Raw genomic sequence first — 21,986 nt, forward strand, 5'->3', positions numbered from 1 at the left:
GAGCAGAGGGGTGGGGATTATCTTCACAGCACTCCAGCTTTCTCCACGAGGAGGTCACAGGTACACTGGTTTGTGTTACTGCGACATCCAATAGGTGATCTAAGTTGCTTTTCCTTCAGCAAGGGCTTTATTTGTCAGAAAGGCATTATGCTTGACCTCCAAATTTGGCTGACAATTTACTGATGAGATTCATTACTTTTGTGCTGCTCTGATATTTTGACCTATTTGCTGAGTTCTGGGCCATATCCTGGAAGGCCACCATAACTATTGGATCCTGTATGGCTGCGGGAACCTCTGGGTCACTAAGAATTTCATTGAGCCCAGGCATTCCTGCCATTCCAAGCATTCCCCCTGCCATTCCAGGCATGCCTCCAAGAAAATTACCACACATTCCCCCAGGAAAGCCACCTGGAAAAGAGCCATACTGAGCTCCTGATTGTCCTCTGGCTTCTTCCTCCCTCTGAGCTCTCTCGTGTTCTTCCCAAACCTTCTTAGCCCTTTCCATTCTTTCTTTGATGTTTCTCTCTTCATATTTTTGCTCATACTTTCTCCAATGTTTAGCAATTTTCTGGGCCCTCAGTTGAACTTCTTTCAACATTGCACTAGCATCTTCATCATAATCCAATTTACAAGCAAGAGCAAGATCATGTGCTGCTTCTTCCCAATGGCCCAGAAGTCTGTGTCCTTTTCCTTTACACTTGTAAGGCTGAGCTGAGTCAGGATTCATTTCAATAGGTCTGTCACAGTCTCAAATGGCAGTATTTGGCTTCTATAATTTGATGAAGACCCTGGCTCTCGTGGGGTACAGAATGGCCAAGCGAGGATTCAGCTTAATGGCATGTGTGAACAAGTCAATGGTTTTCCGTAGTTCACCATCATTTAGGGCATCAGTGGCAGCCACTTTTTTATCATTTGCCTGATCCATCATTTCCTGGGTTATCTCCACATTTTCATCTCCCATTTCTTGAGGGGCATCAGTATCTGGTTCAATCATACCTTCATTGTTAATTTCTAGATCACTCTCCTCACTTGATGGTCTGTCTTTGTATTTTCTTTCCTCCACCTTCTTACTATCTGTTTTTTCTTCCTTGATATTTATTGTCTTCTGATTTAGTTTTATGAGTAGAAGGTGGTATTTTTACCCTCCATGCTCTCCGCCCACTCCCGCAGGAAGCACATTTTTCTCAGTGTGCAGCACATTCAGATAGTGCTTACTCATTTTTATGAAGGCCTGAAGCTCACTCACTTTGTGGGGGTCGATGGTCCAGGCAGTGGCAAGGCTAAGATTTCAGCCTGATTCCAGGCGAGGGTACTACATCAGCGTGACTGTGTGGAAGGGTCATAGTTTCTTTTTTATATCATTGACTTAACTAACCTCAGTGAAGAACCCAGCTGTGTCAAGTGGATTTATATTCCTTTGAACATTGAGAAACTATTCTTAACTTGTTTTTTTTTTCAACAAATGAACAGTATTTTACTATTTTGAACAATGTTTTTGTTTTTCTGGCTCTAGCTAAATCTGTCGGCCTCCTAATATGATTCAAATCTATCCAGTTCTCTACTATCATCACCCTATTGGGCATTATAATAAGTTTTCATCTAGATGACAATAATAGTTTCTGCCTGGTTTCTTCATGATATACGGGTTCCCCATCTGACTTTTTAAAACCCAGTTTGCTTATGTAAGGTCACCCTTTTTCAACCCCTTCAGTTGCTTTTAAGATAAAGAACAAAATACTTCATATGGTCTACAATGCCCCATCTGCCTCAACTTTCTCACCTACCTTATTCTATATCCCATTAAACATGACTTCCAGTTCTTTGAATGTTCCATGTTCTCTCCTTTGTTGTTGCTGTTCCTTTCTTCTGGAACATTATCCTCATTCCACACCCTTGTGCCCTAACATTTCACCCTCTTTACCCTTACTCACCATGAGCATCTCCACCATTCCTTCTTCTGACCTTCAGTTTGTTTTACTGTCCTTCAGTTCCTTACCTTTATTAGATTGTAAATTATATAAAAACAAGAAATGGATCTTGCTTTGCTCACTGTTTTATGTCCAGATCTTGGCACTTTTCTTGATAAATAGAAAGTGCTTCATAATGATAGATTAGCATAAATAGAAAAAATAATATAGGGGTGCTTGGGTGGCTCAGTCAGCTAAGTGTCTGACTCTTGATCTTGGCTCAGGGCATGATCTCATGGTTCATGAGTTTGAACCCTGTATCAGGCTCTGCTTGGATTCTCTCTCCTTCTCTCTCTCTGCCCCTCCCCTGCTCATGTGCTCTCTCTCTCTCTCTCTGCCCCTCTCTTGCTCATGTGCTTGTCTCTCTCTCTCTCTCTCTCTCTCTCTCTCAAAATATATAAATAAACTTAAAAAAAGAAAAAGAAGGAATATAGAACGTAAATTCAAACTAAATAACACTTTTTGATGCTTTGCAGTTAATGGTTGAACTCACTGCATAGATTTGAAATCAAGTATATATCTCTGTGATATTTGTTTTCTCTGAAAATAAATACACACACCCTCAATAACAACCTGTGTCCCTCCAGGAACTCAGCTTTGTTACATTAAGATAGTAAAGCCCAGTTATAATCTTGACCTAGGCTAATTAAGTTTGATAAATAGTATGTTCAAACTACTGTCCTTTTATATATTTCTTTGCTGACCCTAGTAATGTATTTAATATAGTTGCTAATTTGTAAGAAATTAAGAAGTACATATAATTTAAGTGTATAGCAACATTCAAAAGACACAGGAATCTTGGAAATCACGGAAAGATTGTGGAGTAGGAGGACCTTGCCTCATCCCATAAACAACTAGATAACACTCATGTCAGTGCAAATAACCCAGAGGATGATTAGAAGACTGGAAGAAAAAAACTCCGTAACTAAAGGTAGAAAAGATATCTGTAAAAATTAGTCAAGAGATTCACAAAATAAAAAGATGTAAAATATGACACTATAGACTAAAATGTGGTGTGGAGAGGATTAAAGCATGGGTTCAAATGTAAGCGACCATCAACTTAATATTGACTGCTAATGTTAATCACAAGTCCAAAACCAGTAATGGATATGCAAAGAATAAAGAGGAAGGAATCCAAGTATATCACTAAAGAAAGCCAACAAAACATGAAAGAGAGAAAGAGAAGGATGAGAGAAAAACTACAAAAACAACTACAAAACAAGTAACAAAATGGCAATAAATACATATCTATCAATAATTACTTTGGATATAAATAGACTAAACACTCCAATAAAAAGACATGAAGTGACAGATTGGATAAAAATCAAGACCCATCTATATGCTGTCTACACAAGATAATTTCAGACCTAAAGACACCTGCAGATTGAAAGTGAGGGGATGGAAGAATATTTATCATGCAAATGAATGTCAAAAGAAACCATTGTAGCAATGCTTATATCAGGAAAATAGACTCCAAAACAAAGACTGTAACAAGAGACAAAGAAAGACACTATATGAGAAATAAAGGGGACAATCCAACAAGAAGACATAACAGTTGTAAATATGCATCCAATATGGGAGCATTCAAATCCATAAAAGGTTTAATAACAAATGTAAGGGAACTAATCAGTAGCAATACAATAATGGTAGAGGACTTTAACTTACATCAAAAGACAGATCATCCAAACAGAAAATCAATAAGGAAACAGTGGCTTTGAATAACACATGAGACCAGATGGATTTAAAGATATATTCAGAACATTTCATCCAAAAACAGCAGAATACACATTCTTTTCAGGTGCACATAGAACATTCTCCAGAATAGATCCCATATTAGGCCACAAAACAAGTCTTAACAAATTTGAAAAAACAGTCATACCATTCATCTTTTCTGACCATAACACTATGAAACTAGAAATCAACCACAAGAAACATCTAGAAAGAGCACAAATATGTGTAGGCTAAATAACATACTACTAAACAAAGAAAGAGTCAATGGAGAAATCAAAGAAGAAATAAAAAAATTACATGGAAACAAATCAAAATGAAAATTCAGTAGTCCAAAATCTTTGGAATACAGCAAAAGCAGTTCTAAGAAAGAAGTTTATAACAATACAGGCTTAACTTAAGAAGCAAGAAAAATCTCAAATAAGCAAATTAGCTTTATACTTCAAGAAGCTAGAGAAAGAGGAGCAAACAAAACCCAAAACTAGCAGAAGGAAGGAAATAATAAAGATTAGAGCAGAAATACATGATATAGAAACTAAAAACAAAAACAAAAACAATAGAACAGATCGGTAAAACCAGGAACTTGTTCTTTGAAAGATCAACAAAATTGGTAAAGCTCTAGCCAGATTCATAAAAACAAAAGAAGACCCAAATAAACAAAATCATAAAAAAAAGAAAGAGAAGAAACAACAACCAACAACACAGAAATACAAACAACTGTAAGGGAATTATTTTGAAAAATCATATGCCCATATATTGGACAATCTAGAAGAAATTGATAGATTCCTGGAAACATATAACTTACTAAAAATGAAGCAGAAAGAAATAGAAAATATGAGCAGACCTGTTACCAGCAATGAAATTGAATCAGTAATCAAAACACTCCCAGCAAAAGTCCAGGACCAGGTGGCTTCACAGACAAATTCTACCAAACATTTCAAGAAGAGGTAACACCTGTTTTTCTCAAACTATTCCAAAAAATACAAAAGGAAGGAAAACTTCCAAATCCAGTGTCCCCTTGATACCAAAACCAGATAAAGACATCACACACACACACACACACACACACAAAAGAGAGAGAGAACTAGAGGGCAATATCTTTCATAAACAAAGATGCAAAAATCCTCAACAAAATACTAGCAAACTCAATCCAACAATACATTAAAAGAAATCATTCACCACAATCAAGTGGGATTTATTCCCAGGATGCATCCCAGTATGCAAGGGTGGCTCAATATTCACAAATCAATCAATGTGATATATCACATCAATAAGAGAAAGGATAAAAACCATATGGTCATTTCAATAGATCCAGAAAAAGCATCTGACAAAGTACAACATTCATGTAAGATAAAAACCCTTAGGGGTGCCTGGGTGGCTCAGTCGGTTAAGTTGCCGACTTCAGCTCAGGTCATGATCTCGCGGTCCGTGAGTTCGAGCCCCGCGTTGGGCTCTGTGCTGACAGCTCAGAGCCTGGAGCCTGTTTCAGATTCTGTGTCTCCCTCTCTCTGACCCTCCCCTGTTCATGCTCTGTTTCTCCCTGTCTCAAAAATAAATAAAACGTTAAAAAAAATTAAAAAAAAAAACCCTTAACAAAGTATTTCTAAAGGGAACATACCTCAACAAAGTAAAGACTGTATATGAAAAACCCACAACAATCATCATACTCAATGGGGGAAAAACTGAGAACTTTCCCCCTAAGGTCAGGAACAAGACATGGATGTCCACTGTCACCACTTTTATTCCACATAGTACTGGAAGTCCTAGCCACAGCAGTTAGACAACAAAAAGAAGGAAAAGACATCCAAATTGGTAAGGAAGAACTAAAACCTTCACTAATTGCAGATGACATAATACTATATATATAAAACCCTAGAGACTCCACCAAAAAACTACTGGAACTGATGAATGAATTCACTAAGGTGGTGGGATTCAAAATCAATGTGCAGAAATCTCTTGCATTTCTTTACACTAATAATGAAGCAGCAGAAAGAGAAACTAAGAAAACAATCCCATGTTCAATTGCACTAAAAATAATAAAATATCTGGGAATAAACTTAACCAGTGAGGTGAAAGATGCTACTCTGAAAACTATAAAACAATGGTGAAGAAATTGAAGACAACAGTAAGAAATGGAAAGACAAAAAAATAACAAAATTTAAAAAAAGGAAATGGAAATACATTCCATGCTCATGGATTGGAAGAACAAATATTGTTAAAATGTCTATACTATGCAAAGCAGCCTACAAATTCAATGCAATCCCCCTCAAAACAGCAACGGAATTTTTCACAAAACTAGAACAAACAATCTTAAAGTTGTTTTTTTTTAATTTTTTTAATGTTTTATTTATTTTTGAGACAGAGAGAGAAAGAGCATGAATGGGGGAGGGTCAGAGAGAGAGGGAGACACAGAATCCGAAGCAGGCTCCAGGCTCCAAGCTGTCAGCACAGAGCCTGACGTGGGGCTCGAACTCACGGACCATGAGATCATGACCTGAGCCGAAGTCGGATGCTTAACCGACTGAGCCACCCAGGCGCCCCAACAATCTTAAAGTTTGTATGGAACCACAATAGACCCCGAATAGCCAAAGAAATCTTGAAAAAGAAAAAACTGGAGGGATCACAGTTCCAGACTTCAAGCTATATTATAAAGCAGGTAGTTATCAAAACAGTATGGTACTGTCAAAAAATAGACACATAGGTCAATGGAACAGAAAAGAAAACCCAGAAATAAACTCACAAGCATATGGTCAATTAATCTTAGAAAAAGGAGGAAAGACTATACAATGGGGAAAAAAATAATCTCTTCAACAAAATGGTGCTGGGAAAACTGGAGAACTACATGCGAAAAAAAAAAAAAAAAAAGAAACTGGACCACTTCTTTATATTGTACACACACACAAAAAAAAATTCAAAATGGATTAAAGATCTAAAGTAAGACCTGAAACCCTAAAAATCCTATAAGACAACATAGGCAGTAATTTCTGACATTGGTCATGTCAGCGTTTTTCTAGATATATCTCGTGAGGCAAGGGAAGCAAAAGCAAAAATGAACTACTGGATCTACAGCAAAATAAAAGGCTTCTGCACAGTGAAGGAAGCAATCAACAAAACTGAAAGACAACCTACTGAATGAGAGAATATATTTGTAAATGACATATCCAATAAAGGGTTAGTATCCAAAATATATAAGGAACTTTTATAAGCTCAACATGCAAAACACAAATAATCCAATTGAAAAATGGGCGGAAGACATGAACAGACAGGTCTCCAAAGGTGACATGCAGGATGGCCAGCAGACACATGGAATGATGCTCAACATCACTAATCATCAGGGAAATACAAATCAAAAGCACAGAGAGACACCACTTCACGCTTGTCAGAATGCCTAAAATCAAAAATACAAGAAATAGCAAATGTTGGTGAGGATGTGGAGAAAAAGGAACCCTTGGGCACTGTTGATGGGAATGCAAACTAGTGCAGTTTGGAAAATAGTTCCTCAAAAAGTTATAAACAGAACTACCCTATGATCCAGTAATTGCATTACTAAGTATTTACCCAAAAATATAAAAATACTAATTCAAAGGGATAAATGCACCCCTGTGTTTATTGCAGTATTATTTACAGTAGCCAAAGTGTGGAAGCACTCCAAGAGTCCATAGATATATGAATGGATAAAGAACAAGTCGTATAGGGGTCCCTGGATGGCTCAGTCAATTAAGCAGCCAGTACTTGATTTTGGCTCAGATCCTGATGTCATGGTTGTGAGATCGAGCCCTGCATTGGGCTCTGCAGTGAGTGTGGAGCCTGCTTAGGATTCTCCTTCTCCCTCTCTCTCTCTGCCCCTCCGCTACTCACTGTCTTTCCCTCTCTCTCTCAAAATAGGTAAATAAACTTTAATTTTTTTTATTTTAAAAAAAGAACAAATGGCATACACACACACATACACACTGGAGAATTATTCAGCCATAAAAAATAGACTGAAATCTTGCTATTTGCAACAACATGGATAGAGCTAAACAGTATAATGCTAAATGAAATGTCAGTCAGAGAAAGACAAATTCCATATGATTTCATTCATATGTAGAATTTAAGAAACATGGCCAGAGGAAAAAGAGAGAGACACAAATCAAGAGACAGACTCTTAATTGTAGAGAACACACTAATGATTACCAGAGGGGAGGGTGTAAGGGAGGGGTGAACTAGGTGATAAGGATTAAAGAATGAATACACTTAGAGTGCACTGAGTAACGCATAGAGTTGTTGAACTACTATACTGTGCACTTGAAACTAAAATAACACTACATGTTAACATATTGGAATTAAAATTAAAAACAATATAAAAAAGAGAAATAGTGTCAATTGTTAGCAAATTTTTGCTACTTAAGTGCTGTGATATAAATATTTTGTTTGATGATTGTGTAAATGTAAAAGTTATGTTTCTATTTTTCTTTAAAGCATTTGAATTTTGGATGAATAAATAGTGCATGTATTCATTTTGAATGTTTCAAAATGAATAAACCCCGTTTATTTTAAAAAAATAAAAAAGAGAAATAGGCATCTTCATAAAAACAGTTGCTCATACCAACTAGAATCTATTTCTGGTGAAGATTTTTCTTCTTTCACAAACTAATTTAAGCATTAAAAAATGCCTCTTTTCTGGTTTCCTCACTGTTCACTAATGTCTCTTAAAGGAAGAGATCAAGTTACTTCATTTGCCAGTGACCTGTTTGTTAGTTAATCTGTGCGTCAGTAGTTAGCTACTGGGCACTTGGGTGGCTCAGGTGGTTAAGCATCTAACTCTTGATATTGGCTCAGGCTGTGATCTCCTGAGACTGGCCCCTGCCATCAGGCTCTGCGCTGAGCGTAGAATCCACTTGGGATTCTCTCTCTTCTCTCTCTCTCTCTCTCTCTCTCTGTCTCTCTCTCTGCCCCCCCCCCCCACTGACACATGCACGCTCTCTTTCCTGCTCTCAAAGTAACTAAATGTTAATATATATTATATTATATTATATTATATTATATTATATTATATATATTATATTAAATATATATTATATATAATATATAATATTATATATTAATATATATATAGTAGCTAATTAGCTACTATTTTGACTCCCTTGCTTTTGTGGTCTTACTTATTGTTTCATCCTTTTGTATATGGTACGCCCTCCCCAACACACTGGGACATTTCAAAGGGTGTCTGTTTTGTTAGTTCTTTTACTTTCTGTAACTACATCCAGATTCTAAAGATAAGTGGATTGTCATTTATTTTTCCAAATGAACTGAATATCTAAGGTAGCATTCGATTTCCTGTTTAATTAAACTTCAGTCTACTTCTTACTCAGCTTTTTCCTCTAGGTGTGACTCTTCCTTTACAATTAATACAATGCCTAGAGTTAATAACTACAGTTAATTCTAGAAAAAAACTTTTTTAGAGGAGTTATTTCCCACCATTTTTAAAAACTTTTTTAAATGTTTGTTTATTTTTGAAAGACAGAACTTGAGTGGGGGAGGGGCAGAGAGAGGGGGAGGCCAACAATCCTAAGCAGGCCCCAGGCTCCAAACTGTCAGCACAGCTTGGACAAGGGGCTTGAACACACGAATTACTAGATCATGACCTGAGCTGAAGGAGGGCGCTTAACAGACTGAGTCAGCCAGGCGCCCCTCCTACCAATCATTTTAAAGTACAAATTCTTTTTTTTAAGAGGAGACAGTGTTTCCTTTGGAATGTGTTTAAAGCATTAATAATATTGTGCTATGTTACTTGATTAAGCTTTCCTCTGGGTGAACTTAAAGTGCATCCATGAAAATAAACTTCACAGTAACAGAATTCATATTCTTTATGGAACTGAAAAATTATAATTAAGAGTAAATATGCCTCCTTGTTGGGATGAACACTGGGTGTTGTATGTAAGCCAATTTGACAATAAATTATATTCATTAAAAAAAAGAGTAAGTCTGCTCAATATTTTTTTTTACTTAAATTTTTGGAGTGGATTAAGGTTCACACAAAGTTGAGGGGAAGAAGGTACAGAGATTGCCCATATATGCCCTGGCCTCACACATGCACAGCCTCCCCCATTATCAACATCCTTCACCACAGTAGTATATTACAATTGATGAACCTATATGACACATAATAATCACCCAGATTCCATTGTTTACAGTACAGGTTACTCTTAGTGGTGTACATTCTGTGGGTTTGCAAAATGTATGACAAGTATCCATCATTATGGTTTCATACAGACCATTTTCACTGCCATAAAAATTCTCTGTGCTCTGCCTATTCATCTCTTCCCGCTCCCAACCTCTGTCAACCGTCGATCTTGTTAATGTCCTCGTAGATTTTGCCTTTCCTAGAGTGTCATGTAATTGGAGTCCTATAATATGTAGTCTGTTTAGATTGGGCTTCTTTTGCTTAGTCGTGTGCATTTAATGTTCTTCCATATCTTTTCATGGCTTGATAGCTCACTTCTTTTTTAGCTCTGAATAATATTCGATTGTCTGGATGTACCTCAATTTATCCATTCACCATTGAAGAAGATCTTGGTTGCTTTCAAGTTTTGGCAGTCATGAATAAAGCTGCTATAAACATCAGTGTGCTGGTTTTGGGTGGACATAGTTTTTAACTCATTTAGCTAAATACCAAAGAACACAATTACTGGATAATATGGTAAGAGTATGTTTAGTTCTATAAGAAACCACCAAACAGTTTTCCAAAATAAATATATAAATATAAAACTTTGCGGTGATCATAACCTTATAGTTAAGGATTATATATCATAGGAGATCACAATAAGCCATTTATAGTTAAGAGGAAAATGTCTTAGGAGAAGTTCTAAACCCTATTTTTTTAAGTCACCTACTGGTACAGTTTCATTATAACAAATAGACACAGCTTAAATAGGGTATTTATGCAACCCTGCTAAAATTCTTTGTTCTTTGCATCTCTGTAATAGTTCATTTATACATATTCTTGAAGTTTCTCTTTATTTAAAAAAAGGAGTATTAGTGCTTTGTCTTCTGAAAAGCATTTATATCAAGAGTTAAAACATTTTTTCACTATGTATGTAAGTATGATGTATGTATCTATCTAGAGATAGATCATCTCCACATTATTAAATTGCCTGGTGCTTATTTTTTTTAATGTTTATTTATTTTTGAGAGGTGGGGGAAGGGGCAGATAGAGAGGGAGAGAGAGGATGCAAAGTGGGCTTTGGGCTGACAGCAGCGAGCCTGATGTGGAGCACGGATGTGGGGCTCGAATTCATGAACCATAAGATCATGACCTGAACCAAAGTTGGATGCTCAACCAACTGAGCCACCCAGGCACCCCACGTGGTGCTTATTTAAAGTTGACGTGGCTGAGTAGGTATTGGTTTAAAAAAAAGTGTAAGGGTTTTATTTGACTAAATGATAATTATGAATGACCATTTATTGAAGATTCTATCAAGTATACTTTTTAATCAGTTGGGATGTAAGATTCAACATCTTTGTTAAGATCTGAGTTTCTAAAAGTCTCATTTATTGGCACCTCGGTTCAAAAATAAGATTAGGGAAAAAAAAATAAGATTAGGATTAGTGGCAAAATTATCTAGGCAGTCAAGGTTTTAAAGGTTTTAGCAGGTGATAGTATAGATAGAAAGAGGGTCAAAGTGGGGAGGAGCTGTATATCATTTGAAAAGAAAGATGTTCTAAATTTCAGCCAGAAAGTGTCTGAAATTTATTGAAAGTTATATTGCCTTTGAGTAAAGAAAACATTAGATTTGATATAAAATGCTCACAGAGTTATTTATTTATTTGTTTATTTATGTATTTATTTGCTTTTTATTATGTGAATTCTCATTACCACTATAGCAGCATATAATGGATCCAAATTCAACTGTGTCTTTTAGGCTAATTCAGGAAGAAAAAGAATCTACAGAGTTACGTGCTGAAGAAATTGAGAATAGGGTGGCTAGTGTGAGCCTGGAAGGCCTGAATTTAGCAAGGGTCCACCCAGGTACCTCTATCACTGCCTCGGTTACAGCTTCTTCGCTGGCCAGTTCATCTCCCCCCAGTGGACACTCAACGCCAAAGCTCACCCCGCGAAGCCCTGCCAGGGAAATGGATCGGATGGGAGTCATGACACTGGTATGATGATGTGCACAGAGAACATTTGACCCCATTAAGACTCATGTGCATTAGCTGATTCATATTGGGTGTTTGTTCTAAGGACTTTCTGTGTGTTTTATTGTTTTTCTTTTTTTCGCAACAACCATATGTGGTAGGTGCAACTACTAATCCGATTATGAGTGGAGGAAATGTAGCCTACAAAGATGTAATTTTTCAAGTCACATAATAAGGAAATAGAAGAGCAGCGATCTAAATGTCACATCAGAAATCTGAGTGACGGAAACCATTAAGTAAATTTTTCCTTATGATATCTTGGTGAAGTAGTTGGGAGTGAGTATTTTACTTTTAACACAATAAATAATAGAAAATACTGGTTCTAATTGCTCCAATATAACAACATAAAATGTTAAATTTTTATAATATAAATAATATAACTTGAATAAAAGAACCACCAAAACCAATAGCAACAATTTCCCAATTTTGTTTTAGAATTTCATGTCAACATTTTTACACTTCTTTATTCTTTAATCCTTTGTTTCATTTATTTTTATGTTTAGAATTAAAAGTCGGAAACCTAAATTATTAGGAATTAAAAGTTGGAAACCTAAACTATTAGGAGGTGCTCTGAACATAACAGAGAAAATCAAAGTGCCCTTCGCTAAAAATAAGGTAGAAAAACCTCTGGAAAAAAAAAAAAATGATAGGAAAAAAAAATGACTACTGAATGCTGTGATGTTTTACTTCCCATCATAACATCTGCACATCAGAGGACACCATTTCAATAGAAAGCAGAAGTAACGGGCGTTTGAGAGCATGAGTAAATTGCCCACGTTTAACACAGTAAATGGAGCTGTATGTCTTTCACATTTGCTGACGCAAAAGCATATACTATTCTGTCCATTTATTTTTTTCTGTGATTACCTAGAACTATGTTTAAATGACAATAATGAAGATTTAAACATTCTAAACTATTTATGGAGGTAAAATTCTGGTTTTGTAATGAATATTAAAACTATACTATTAAAACAAAATTCCAATTAAACATAAATTTGGGGGTAGAAATTAATTAAAAATAAATGGATAAAATAGCTTAGAGACTGTAAAACTAGCACAAATATAACAAATGGAGAGTAAATTAATGTTACCACAGAAGAACATGAAGTGTATATAGTGTTTCTGCATATGTTCAGAAACCTGTGAAGCTACTATAAAAAGTGTCACAATATCTGTATCTGTGTATGTATGTGTGTAAAGTATCTGAACAAAAAATTTTAATTAATTTTCTAAATAGCACCTTTAAATAAATATGTTGCAAAAATGTGTACTGTACCTAATATATATATCTATGTGTATATATATAATACACATATACATATATATGTATATTTCATGCTCTCATGTCTAGGGAAAACTAACACATATTTTTTTAATTTTTATTTTTATAAAATTTATTATGTATAAGTATCTTTTTTCTTTAATTTTACAATTGTGAATTGAAACAAAACTGTATGGTGTGGCAGCATTTTTCATATTCAGACTCTTTGCAATTATGGACTTCAATGCAATAAAGTCAACATAAAAGAGAAATGGCAATATTTTTAAAAAAGGAAACATTTACCTTCTTAAGCCATTGAGTCCTCTATTCTGCGCTCATTTCCAGACTTGATATTAAAAATATTCTTAAAATAGACATCATAGACAATGCCCGTTCAGAACAAAGGACAGTAATCAGAACTGACCCCACCTAGACACAGCACAAACTTTTTAGTCAATGTACTAAGATAAAATAACCCAATATACTGAGCTACGTTATGATGTGGTGATTTTAGAAATCTAGGAACCATCAATTTGACTTTATTAACTAGACATGATACTATCTTTGGCTTAGTTTCTGTTTATATTTGCTACATATATTTAGCTTTTTAAGTATGTTCATAAGCATTAGTATCCTAATCCTTGATAGTGTTAATATTTTTATAATAGCAAAATAACATATTTATAATCATTTAGACATGATTTATATATATATGTATATATATATATACATATATATATATATATATATATGAAAAAGATGCCACTGCTTTCATGCACTTTCTTTAGCAGTTAGTTATAAATAAATCAATACCAAATGAACATTATTATACTATAATTACAGTACTTAAAAAATATTTAAAGCATTTCTTGAGTGTAAAAAAAGTACTTAAAATGTCCCATATCTGACTCAGAAAAACAATAAATGAAACTCAGGGAGTCTTTATCACCTAATAAAACTTCGTCATTAAATTCATCACTGTTATAGTGAAAGGCAGGTAGATTTTCTTTTACCTGTAGAAAATATGAGGGAGGGCATAATTTGGGGGAATATAATCCATGTGTGAATATTCAGAGGAAAATGAAAAATTTGGGAGACAGAAAAGCAGAGATTGAAAAGACATTGTTTTCATTTGTATTGTATGTGTGTATATGTTTTACAAAGATTGTTATTTTTCCTGATTATAAAATGTACTTTTATTTACTTTTACCTCACCACAAATCCATAAGCATAAGGAACATCCTGCCAATATTTAGTAAGAATATTGTGTGGAGTAAATCAACCCATTTTCCAGGAACAAAAATATATAAATGTAAATATAACTATAATGGAATAAAATTGTTTTACTTACATAAGAAAAATTAACAAAGATACTAAGTGAGCAAGATTCATCTGAAATCATAAAGAATTAACTTTAAAAAAAATTATGTAATTTTGTAACATTGTAACGTTGACAAGAAAACAGCAGCCCTAAAAACATATTTTATTGAGGCCAGAGCTCTTAGCATTTGGGAATGGGAGACTAGTTAGGAAGCCAGGAAGTTTGAGATAGCTCAGGAGCAGTATGCCTGTCCAAGGGTGGACCAAGGCTGAGCATAGATAAGGCAAGAGGGAATGCTTACAAACTCCATACATGTGCATTGGATCTTTGTTTATGGATAATCTCTTTCATTCCCATTTATATTTTGGGGAGAAGATAAGTCCCATATTTATTTCTCACTAGCTCACTACATGTGCTTCATATTCCCCAGGGTTCCATGTCTCAGATCCCATGCATGTATGCTTGACCCCATCATGTAGACCTGTCCCCCCCCCCCCCCCCCCCCGCCGCCCCACCATTCCTTCTAAGAAGTTCCCTCTCTGAAGTCACTTTCAGGAGGAGTCCTCTTATAATGGGTAAAGACATTTATTTAGAAAACAATGGAATGAAAAAACAAGACAGTCAAGTTATAGAATACTATTAAAAATTGTAACATGGTCAAATGATACTCATTAATTAGTTCTGTTTTATGTTGCTTTTATTTCTGCCAATCACAGCCAAGTGATCTAAGGAAACATCGGAGAAAGGTAATGTAAATATCTTTTGTGTGATTACTAGTTGAATATTGTTTTTTTTCTGTGAAAGTTTTAAAATTGCATTCCCTTTATTTGAAGCATTTTATTAACATAAACAGAAATATTAAAAGTATTTAAGCATTATCGAATTGTTTAAATATGATTATAAGAGCAAATGCCTCAAAATAAAATTGTTTATGTTTTCTAGAGTAATGATTAGATTATGTAGTCTACATATCCTAGAATTAGATTATTTATTGTCAATGCTAGAAGAATGCTGCTTACTTTTAAATGTAGTTTTACTATTATTCATGGATGTGAGACCAACAGATCAGGAGACTACTGCCAATGAAAAGATACCTTGTTACTCACCCTTCCCTTTGCAAAGGCAAAAGCACCTGAGTAGGTCATGAGGCAAAAAGAACTAGGAGAAAGGATGGGTAGGAGTTTTATCGTAGTTTCTTTTGGAAAGGCAAGGCAGGGTGAGCAGGCTTAAGATTGGCCTGTTTTAATCATTTCTGTGGGCTCTGGGTATAGGGGCTGTCTCTAGTTGTCTGATTCCTGACCTGGCATGATTAAGGCAGAGGAATATTGCCTCCTGGAGTATTACAAGAGCCAGGTCAAGAATATGATTTGGGATACTGGTCTAGATAGATTGATGTACATATGGAAGTCATACTCCAGGGAAGTAGTTTGCAATCTCTAGGAATTAGCTAGTCCTGGGAGGCGCATTATGTCCTGGGTCAGCATGGTGCCAGACACCAGAGCATCAAGAATATAGAAATTACAAAAATATAATTAATCTGCTCCTTTCTTGTTTAATGTGACATCAATAGAATACATATTGAAAATGAGAAACAAAATTGACTCCAGTCCTGATTCACAAAATGACATCTTCTTAGATAATTGATAACAGCAGAGTTCAGACTCATGGGATATCAGATGGGAAAGATTTCAAAGGTTGAACCTACTCTCCAGAGCGTAAATCTATTTTTCAGCATCATCAAGATGTGGTAGGGGGCACCTGGGTGGCTCAGTTGGTTAAGCGTCCAACTTCCACTCAGGTCATGATCTCGCTGTCTATGAGTTTGAGCCCCACATCAGGCTCTGTGCTGACAGCTCAGAGCCTGGAGCCTGCTTAGGATTCTGTGTCTCCTCTCTCTCTCTGCCCCTCCCCTTGTTCATGCTCTGTCTCTCCCTCTCAAAAATGAATAAACTTAAAAACAAAAAAAGATGTGGTAGTCAGATTATGCCCACTTCTAAAACTATAAAAGTATTTTTTTCTTTGTTTCTTTTTTAAATTAAGGGAATCTATATTAACTTGTGTGGCATAGATTGATGGAATTTCTTTTCCGGAGTTATCATCTATCTTCCTATAGCATCTTCTCCTTGATACTAACACTTAGTTCTCAACTATCAAATTTACCATCACAATGTTCTTATTATTTGTCTTTGTCTTTCTCTGCCACTGAAAAGAATTATACTGGGAATATAGAAAGATATCTGAGTAGATGATGGATATAAAAGAAGTTTAGTGGATATAAGAAAAAAAGTCACAAAGGAAGGTTCCATACAGAAATGCAGGCTCAGGGAATTCATAGGATAAAGAAATAGTTGATAAGAAAGGTAGGTCATGGAAAGAAGGCCACAAACTAAAAATTGTTGTTTATCAGGTTAAGGAGTTACAAGTGTGATTCCATTTACCCTTGAAACGAACACATTAAGGTAAGTATTATTAGTTTCCATTTTATTGATGAGGAAATTGAATCTTAGAGCAGGTAAATAATGAGCATGTGTCTTTCAACAAATAAGAGAAACCAGAATTCAAATCCATCTCTGATTCCAAATCCTTTCTCCTCTATTTTATTTATATAGTGTTAACTCTAAGCATTATTCAGAGGAAGAGTGTCTATGATGTTTTTAAGAGCTGATATTTGGAAAGTTTGCATAGTTTGACTGGCAGAATAGAAAGAGGAAGGCATTTTAGGAGGTGTTTCAGGGAAAAAAAAGTAATGGAAGCAGAAAGGTCAGGCTTGGCAGAAATAATCACAGAAAACAATTATGGCTAGATCATGGAACTGTGAAGACATAAATACATATCAGGAAGAGTTTAGAAACACACTTTATGAATTTAGATGAGATGTGAGTTTACAAAGAGTTTTCTGTAGGATTAACATCATGCTGAAAGTAGTTCTTGAAAAAGATTCTTCTGGTGGCCCTTTGCTAGTTGAAATGGAGAGAGGAAATCCTATATAGATGCCTACTTAAATCGTTAAAAGGAATCAAGGCTTGGATGACAAGAGCCCAGACAAACAACTTCATTCAGTTTCTTCAATGCATGAAGTCTTTATCATGTATCATATAGAAACACATTTATGCATAATAGCCTAACATAGAAACAAAGCAAGACATTATGTAGACATAAGATGAGAACACAGCTTTAAATTTTTTTGCTATAGCCATATTGCTCTTTGTCATTAGAACTTCCAGAGCCATATCTATTAGCTATGCTTTCCACAATCTTTCTATGTATAGGTATTTTAACGCACAGTGATGCCATGAAAAGAAATGCAAGATTGTTGTAAAAAATATCTCTTCACAGTCAACTTTACTGTTGAATAGTCTTTACTGTAATGTGGTTTTATATGTCTATCTCTGACAAAATTTATGGTATCTTGAATTGTTCTGGACTCTGAACTACATTCTTTCTTTTTCTTAATGTTTATTTTTTTTCTGAGAGAGAGAGAGAGAGAGAGAGAGAGAGGCAGAGTACGAGGGGTGGGGGTGGGGGGCAGAGACAGAAGGGGACACAATCTGAAGCAGGCTTCAGGCTCTGAGCTCTCAGCTTAGAGCCCAACAAGGGGCTCAAACTCACAAACCACGAGATAATGAGCTGAGCTGAAGTTGGATGCTTAACCAATTGACTGAGCTGAAGTTGGATGCTTCAGCCACTCAGGTGCTCCTGAACTAAATTCTTTAAGGAAAGCCCTTCCATCCATCTTCTGGTTTCTGTATGCCTTTGTCTGTGTTCCCATGGGAGATAGTGAAATGAAACTGTTTGCAAGAATTATGTTCTTACCTTTTATAATCTTTAAAAAGAATTTTTTTTTCTAATAAGCTACAACTCATTTTTTAAACATCTGGACCACATTTCATTTGCCTGCGTTAATAATACACTTTATCTGATAAAGTTGTAGTTTTGCCATCTTCTCTTCTCATTTCAAAAATCTCCTATTTAAAGGGGGCCTGGGTGGTCAGTCGGTTAAGCATCCAACTTTGGCTCAGGTCATGATCTCATGCTTTATGAGTTTGATCCTCATGTCAGGCTCTGTGCTGACAGCTCAGAGCCTGGAGTGTGATTTGGATTTTGTGTCTCCTTCTCTCTCTGCCCCTCTCCCACTTGTGCTCTGTGTCTCAAAAATAAATATTAAAAAAATCTCCTACTTGAAAGATTTCCATGTTATGATAACCTGACTATGCATACCTTCTTAATGAATTAACTCAAATATGTACCCAGTAACTTTTTTGTAAGCCTTTACATTCTGATATGTTGAAACGGAGTCCGTGATAGCTTTTTCATAGTTCCTGGATATTGATCTATGGTGCTTATTCACTCTTAAATAATGTTTTTTTATGAAATGTGTCCAGGTTATATATTAAACTGGAATACCTTCACTTTTAAAACAGTTATTAAACTCACGTGCTTCAGTAATAAGAATTTATATGTCTAAGACCTATATGCCCCAAGTTTTTTGTTTTGTGTTTGTATTAGAATTACTCAAATAGTTTTGCCAATGACTCTCCATTTCTGTCAATTTCATTTGAAATCTAGAAAGAATTCATCTGAATGAATTGTTTTCATTTCTAGATTGCAGTGGTGGAAGAAGATGGTCGGGAGGATAAAGCAACTATAAAATGTGAAACTTCTCCTCCCCCTACCCCTAGAGCCATCAGGATGACTCACACCCTTCCCTCCTCCTACCACAATGATGCCCGAAGGTATGATTCTCTCAGCTCACTTCACGGTTTGCCTGCTCTCCTGAAAATATTCTTTCTTTAAGTGCTGTCAAATAGACTGCTTAAAAATTTATGTGAGAAATTTGGTTTGAGCTATAACTCTCCAGTAGAGTATTGCCCTCCTCCCTCTCCCCTCTCCTCTTGTGAAAAAAAAATGCATTCTGAGATCAAATTTTTAGTTTTAAAATTAACTATGTATTTGTGGTCTTATTACTAGCCAATATTGATGAGATTATCTCTTCTATATTTAGTGGATATTTAGTATTAAAAAGAAGTCAGGCTAATGGAAAGACTCACTAGGAAGAATAGCAAAAAACTTAACAGACTCTAGGACAAAACTATAAATTTGGCTTAGGCTTAGGTGTAAAAGTAAGGTCTGGGGATGCCTGGGTGTTCAGTTGGTTGAGCATCTGACTCTTGATTTCAGCTCAGGTCATGATCTCACGGTGGTGAGACAGGGCTCGGCACTGAGCATGGATCCTGCTTGGGATTCTCTCTCTCCCTTTCTCTCTGCTCCCCTCCCCCACCACCAATAACTAAAACATTTTTTAAAAAGTAATTAAGTTCTGAAAAGTCCATAATTGCAGTTCATTTATTTTTAGCAAACAGGTATGTATACTATCCCCCAGGGTCTGGTGCTGACAGCTATAACAGCTAATAAGCAGAAAGTTCTTAGAGGGGGAAAAAGCATATCTGCCAAAATGTTAAAAGAAGAGGTAAGGGGAAATACCCTATTTGTTGTAGCAACTCATCCTGTGGTGCTTTCCATCTGCCTACAAAATTGCAAGCAGATCGCTATAATAAGTAGCATAAACAAATCTAAGCATGCAATTCACATCTTAAATATATATGCTTTTACAGTCTTATCAATTGCAGCATCTCAAGACACATCATTGATATGGCTGTGCATAATGGCTTAGTATTAACACTTTAAGTAAGAATTTATCTTCTAAATAGTATGAGTTTTACAACAAATATGCTTTAAAACAGAGGTTCTGTGCTGGCAGACATTTGCTCCTTTCTGTTTTATGTTTAATTTCTAATGTGAGTATAAAACCCCAGTTACTCCAGCTTCAAACTATCTGCTTTCATCCTCCAAGAAAAGAATCACTCCTGTTTTAACATGTGAAAAGCTATTGGTTTGGAGTTTAGAGAATGTCAACTCATTAAAGAGGATGAATAAGTAAAGTTAAGTAATTCATCATGGTGTTGTCAAATGGACCCCTGTAGAATAGATAGCAATGTATCTATTGTACCTCTCCTATTAATACTATGTCAGTTACATTGACCAGGAATGGAGTCTAGAGCAACTTCTTGGAAATCATTTCAGTTTATCATGTACCTGAAAGAATACCTGAGAACTGTAAGAAAAAACAAAATGATCACTAGAGCATATGAGTATTTGCTTTTAAATCCCACCTAGATGATTTAAAATTAAATGAATGAGGCACCAGAGGTGCCTGGATGGTTCAGTCAGTTAAGAGTCTGACTTCGGCTCAGGTCATGATCTCAGGGTTCATGAGTATGAGCCCTGAATCAGGCTCTCTGCTGTCAGTGCATATCCCACTTAGGATACTTGGTCCCCCTCTCTCTCTGCCCTGACTCACTTGCACGTGAGAGCGCTCTCTCTCTCTCTCTCTCTCTCTTTCTAAAATAAATAACGGGCACCTGGGTGGCTCAGTCAGTTAAGCGGTTGGCTCTTGATTTTGGCTCAGGTCATGATCTCAGGGTTGTGGGATCAAGCCCCCATTGGGCTCTGCAGTGAGTGTGGAGCCTTCTTAAGATTCTCTCTCTCCCTCTCTCTCTGCCCCTCCCCTACTCACGCTCTCCCTCTCTCTCTCAAAATAGATAAATACATGTTAAAAGTTTTTTTTTAATTTTAAAAAAAGAACAAGTGGTACACACACACACACATTGAAATGACCAAAGGAAAAAAAGAGAGACGCAAATCAAGAAACAGACTCTTAATTGTAGAGAACAAACTGATGGTTACCAGAGGGGAGGGGTAGGAGGATGGGTGAAATAGGTGATAAGGATTAAAGAATACACTTAGGGTGCACTGAGTAATGCATAGAGTTGTTGAATCACTGTATTGTACACCTGAAACTAATTTAACACTGCATGTTAACTATGTTAGAATTAAAATTGAAAACTTAATATCCAAAAGAGAAATAGTCATCTCATAAAAACAGCGATGATCTACTAATACCAACTAGAAGTTATTTCTGGTTAAAATTTTTGTTCTTTCTCAAACTCATTTAACCATTAAAAATGCCTCTTTTCTGGTTTCCTGACTGTTCACCAATCTCTCTTAAAGGAAGAGATCAAGTTACTTCATTTGCCAGTGCCCTGTTTGTTAATCTGTGCATCTATAGTTAGCTACTGAGTGCCTGGGTGGCTCAGGTGGTTAAGCATTTGACTCTTGATACTGGCTCAGGCTGTGATCTCATGGGATTGGGCCCTGCTGTCAGGCTCCAAGCTGAGTGTGGAGCCCTCTTGGGATTCTCTCTCTCCCTCCCTCTCTCCTGCCCCTCCCCTGCTCACGTTTTCTCTCTCTCTCACTCTCCCAAAATAAGCAAACTTTTTAAAAAATAAATTAAATAAATAAACATTTTTAAATTAAAGAAATAAATGAATCAGGTTCCAAAACTGAGAGAGAGAAAGATGGCTAGAAGAAAATCAGGTAAAGCTGTGACCTGGAATAGCAGCTTAAACTTCACTGTTAGTTGAATTTAAATGTCTTATCATAGGTCATTATGTTTAAGACTAAAAAAATCATACTC

The 21,986-nt window shown here is 35.9% G+C and overlaps 1 protein-coding gene and 1 pseudogene across 19 annotated transcripts in view; one reads left to right on the forward strand and one right to left on the reverse strand.

Moving 5' to 3' along the window:
• PPFIA2 (PTPRF interacting protein alpha 2) overlaps positions 1 to 21,986 on the forward strand; it is a 475,555-nt gene that overhangs the window by 383,918 nt on the left and 69,651 nt on the right. For all 19 annotated transcript variants that reach the window (XM_019455214.2, XM_019455220.2, XM_019455223.2 and 16 more), the window contains 3 exons: positions 11,597 to 11,834; positions 15,169 to 15,198; positions 19,055 to 19,185. In XM_019455214.2, the coding sequence (XP_019310759.1) occupies positions 11,597 to 11,834; positions 15,169 to 15,198; positions 19,055 to 19,185 (399 nt within the window). The remainder of the gene's footprint in view (positions 1 to 11,596; positions 11,835 to 15,168; positions 15,199 to 19,054; positions 19,186 to 21,986) is intronic.
• On the reverse strand, positions 6 to 1,834 carry LOC109270228 (hsc70-interacting protein-like; annotated as a pseudogene).

Source organism: Panthera pardus, unplaced genomic scaffold (assembly GCF_024362965.1).
Source record: "Panthera pardus isolate Hobbes unplaced genomic scaffold, ASM2436296v1 HiC_scaffold_6, whole genome shotgun sequence".
NCBI classification, from domain to species: domain Eukaryota; kingdom Metazoa; phylum Chordata; class Mammalia; order Carnivora; family Felidae; genus Panthera; species Panthera pardus.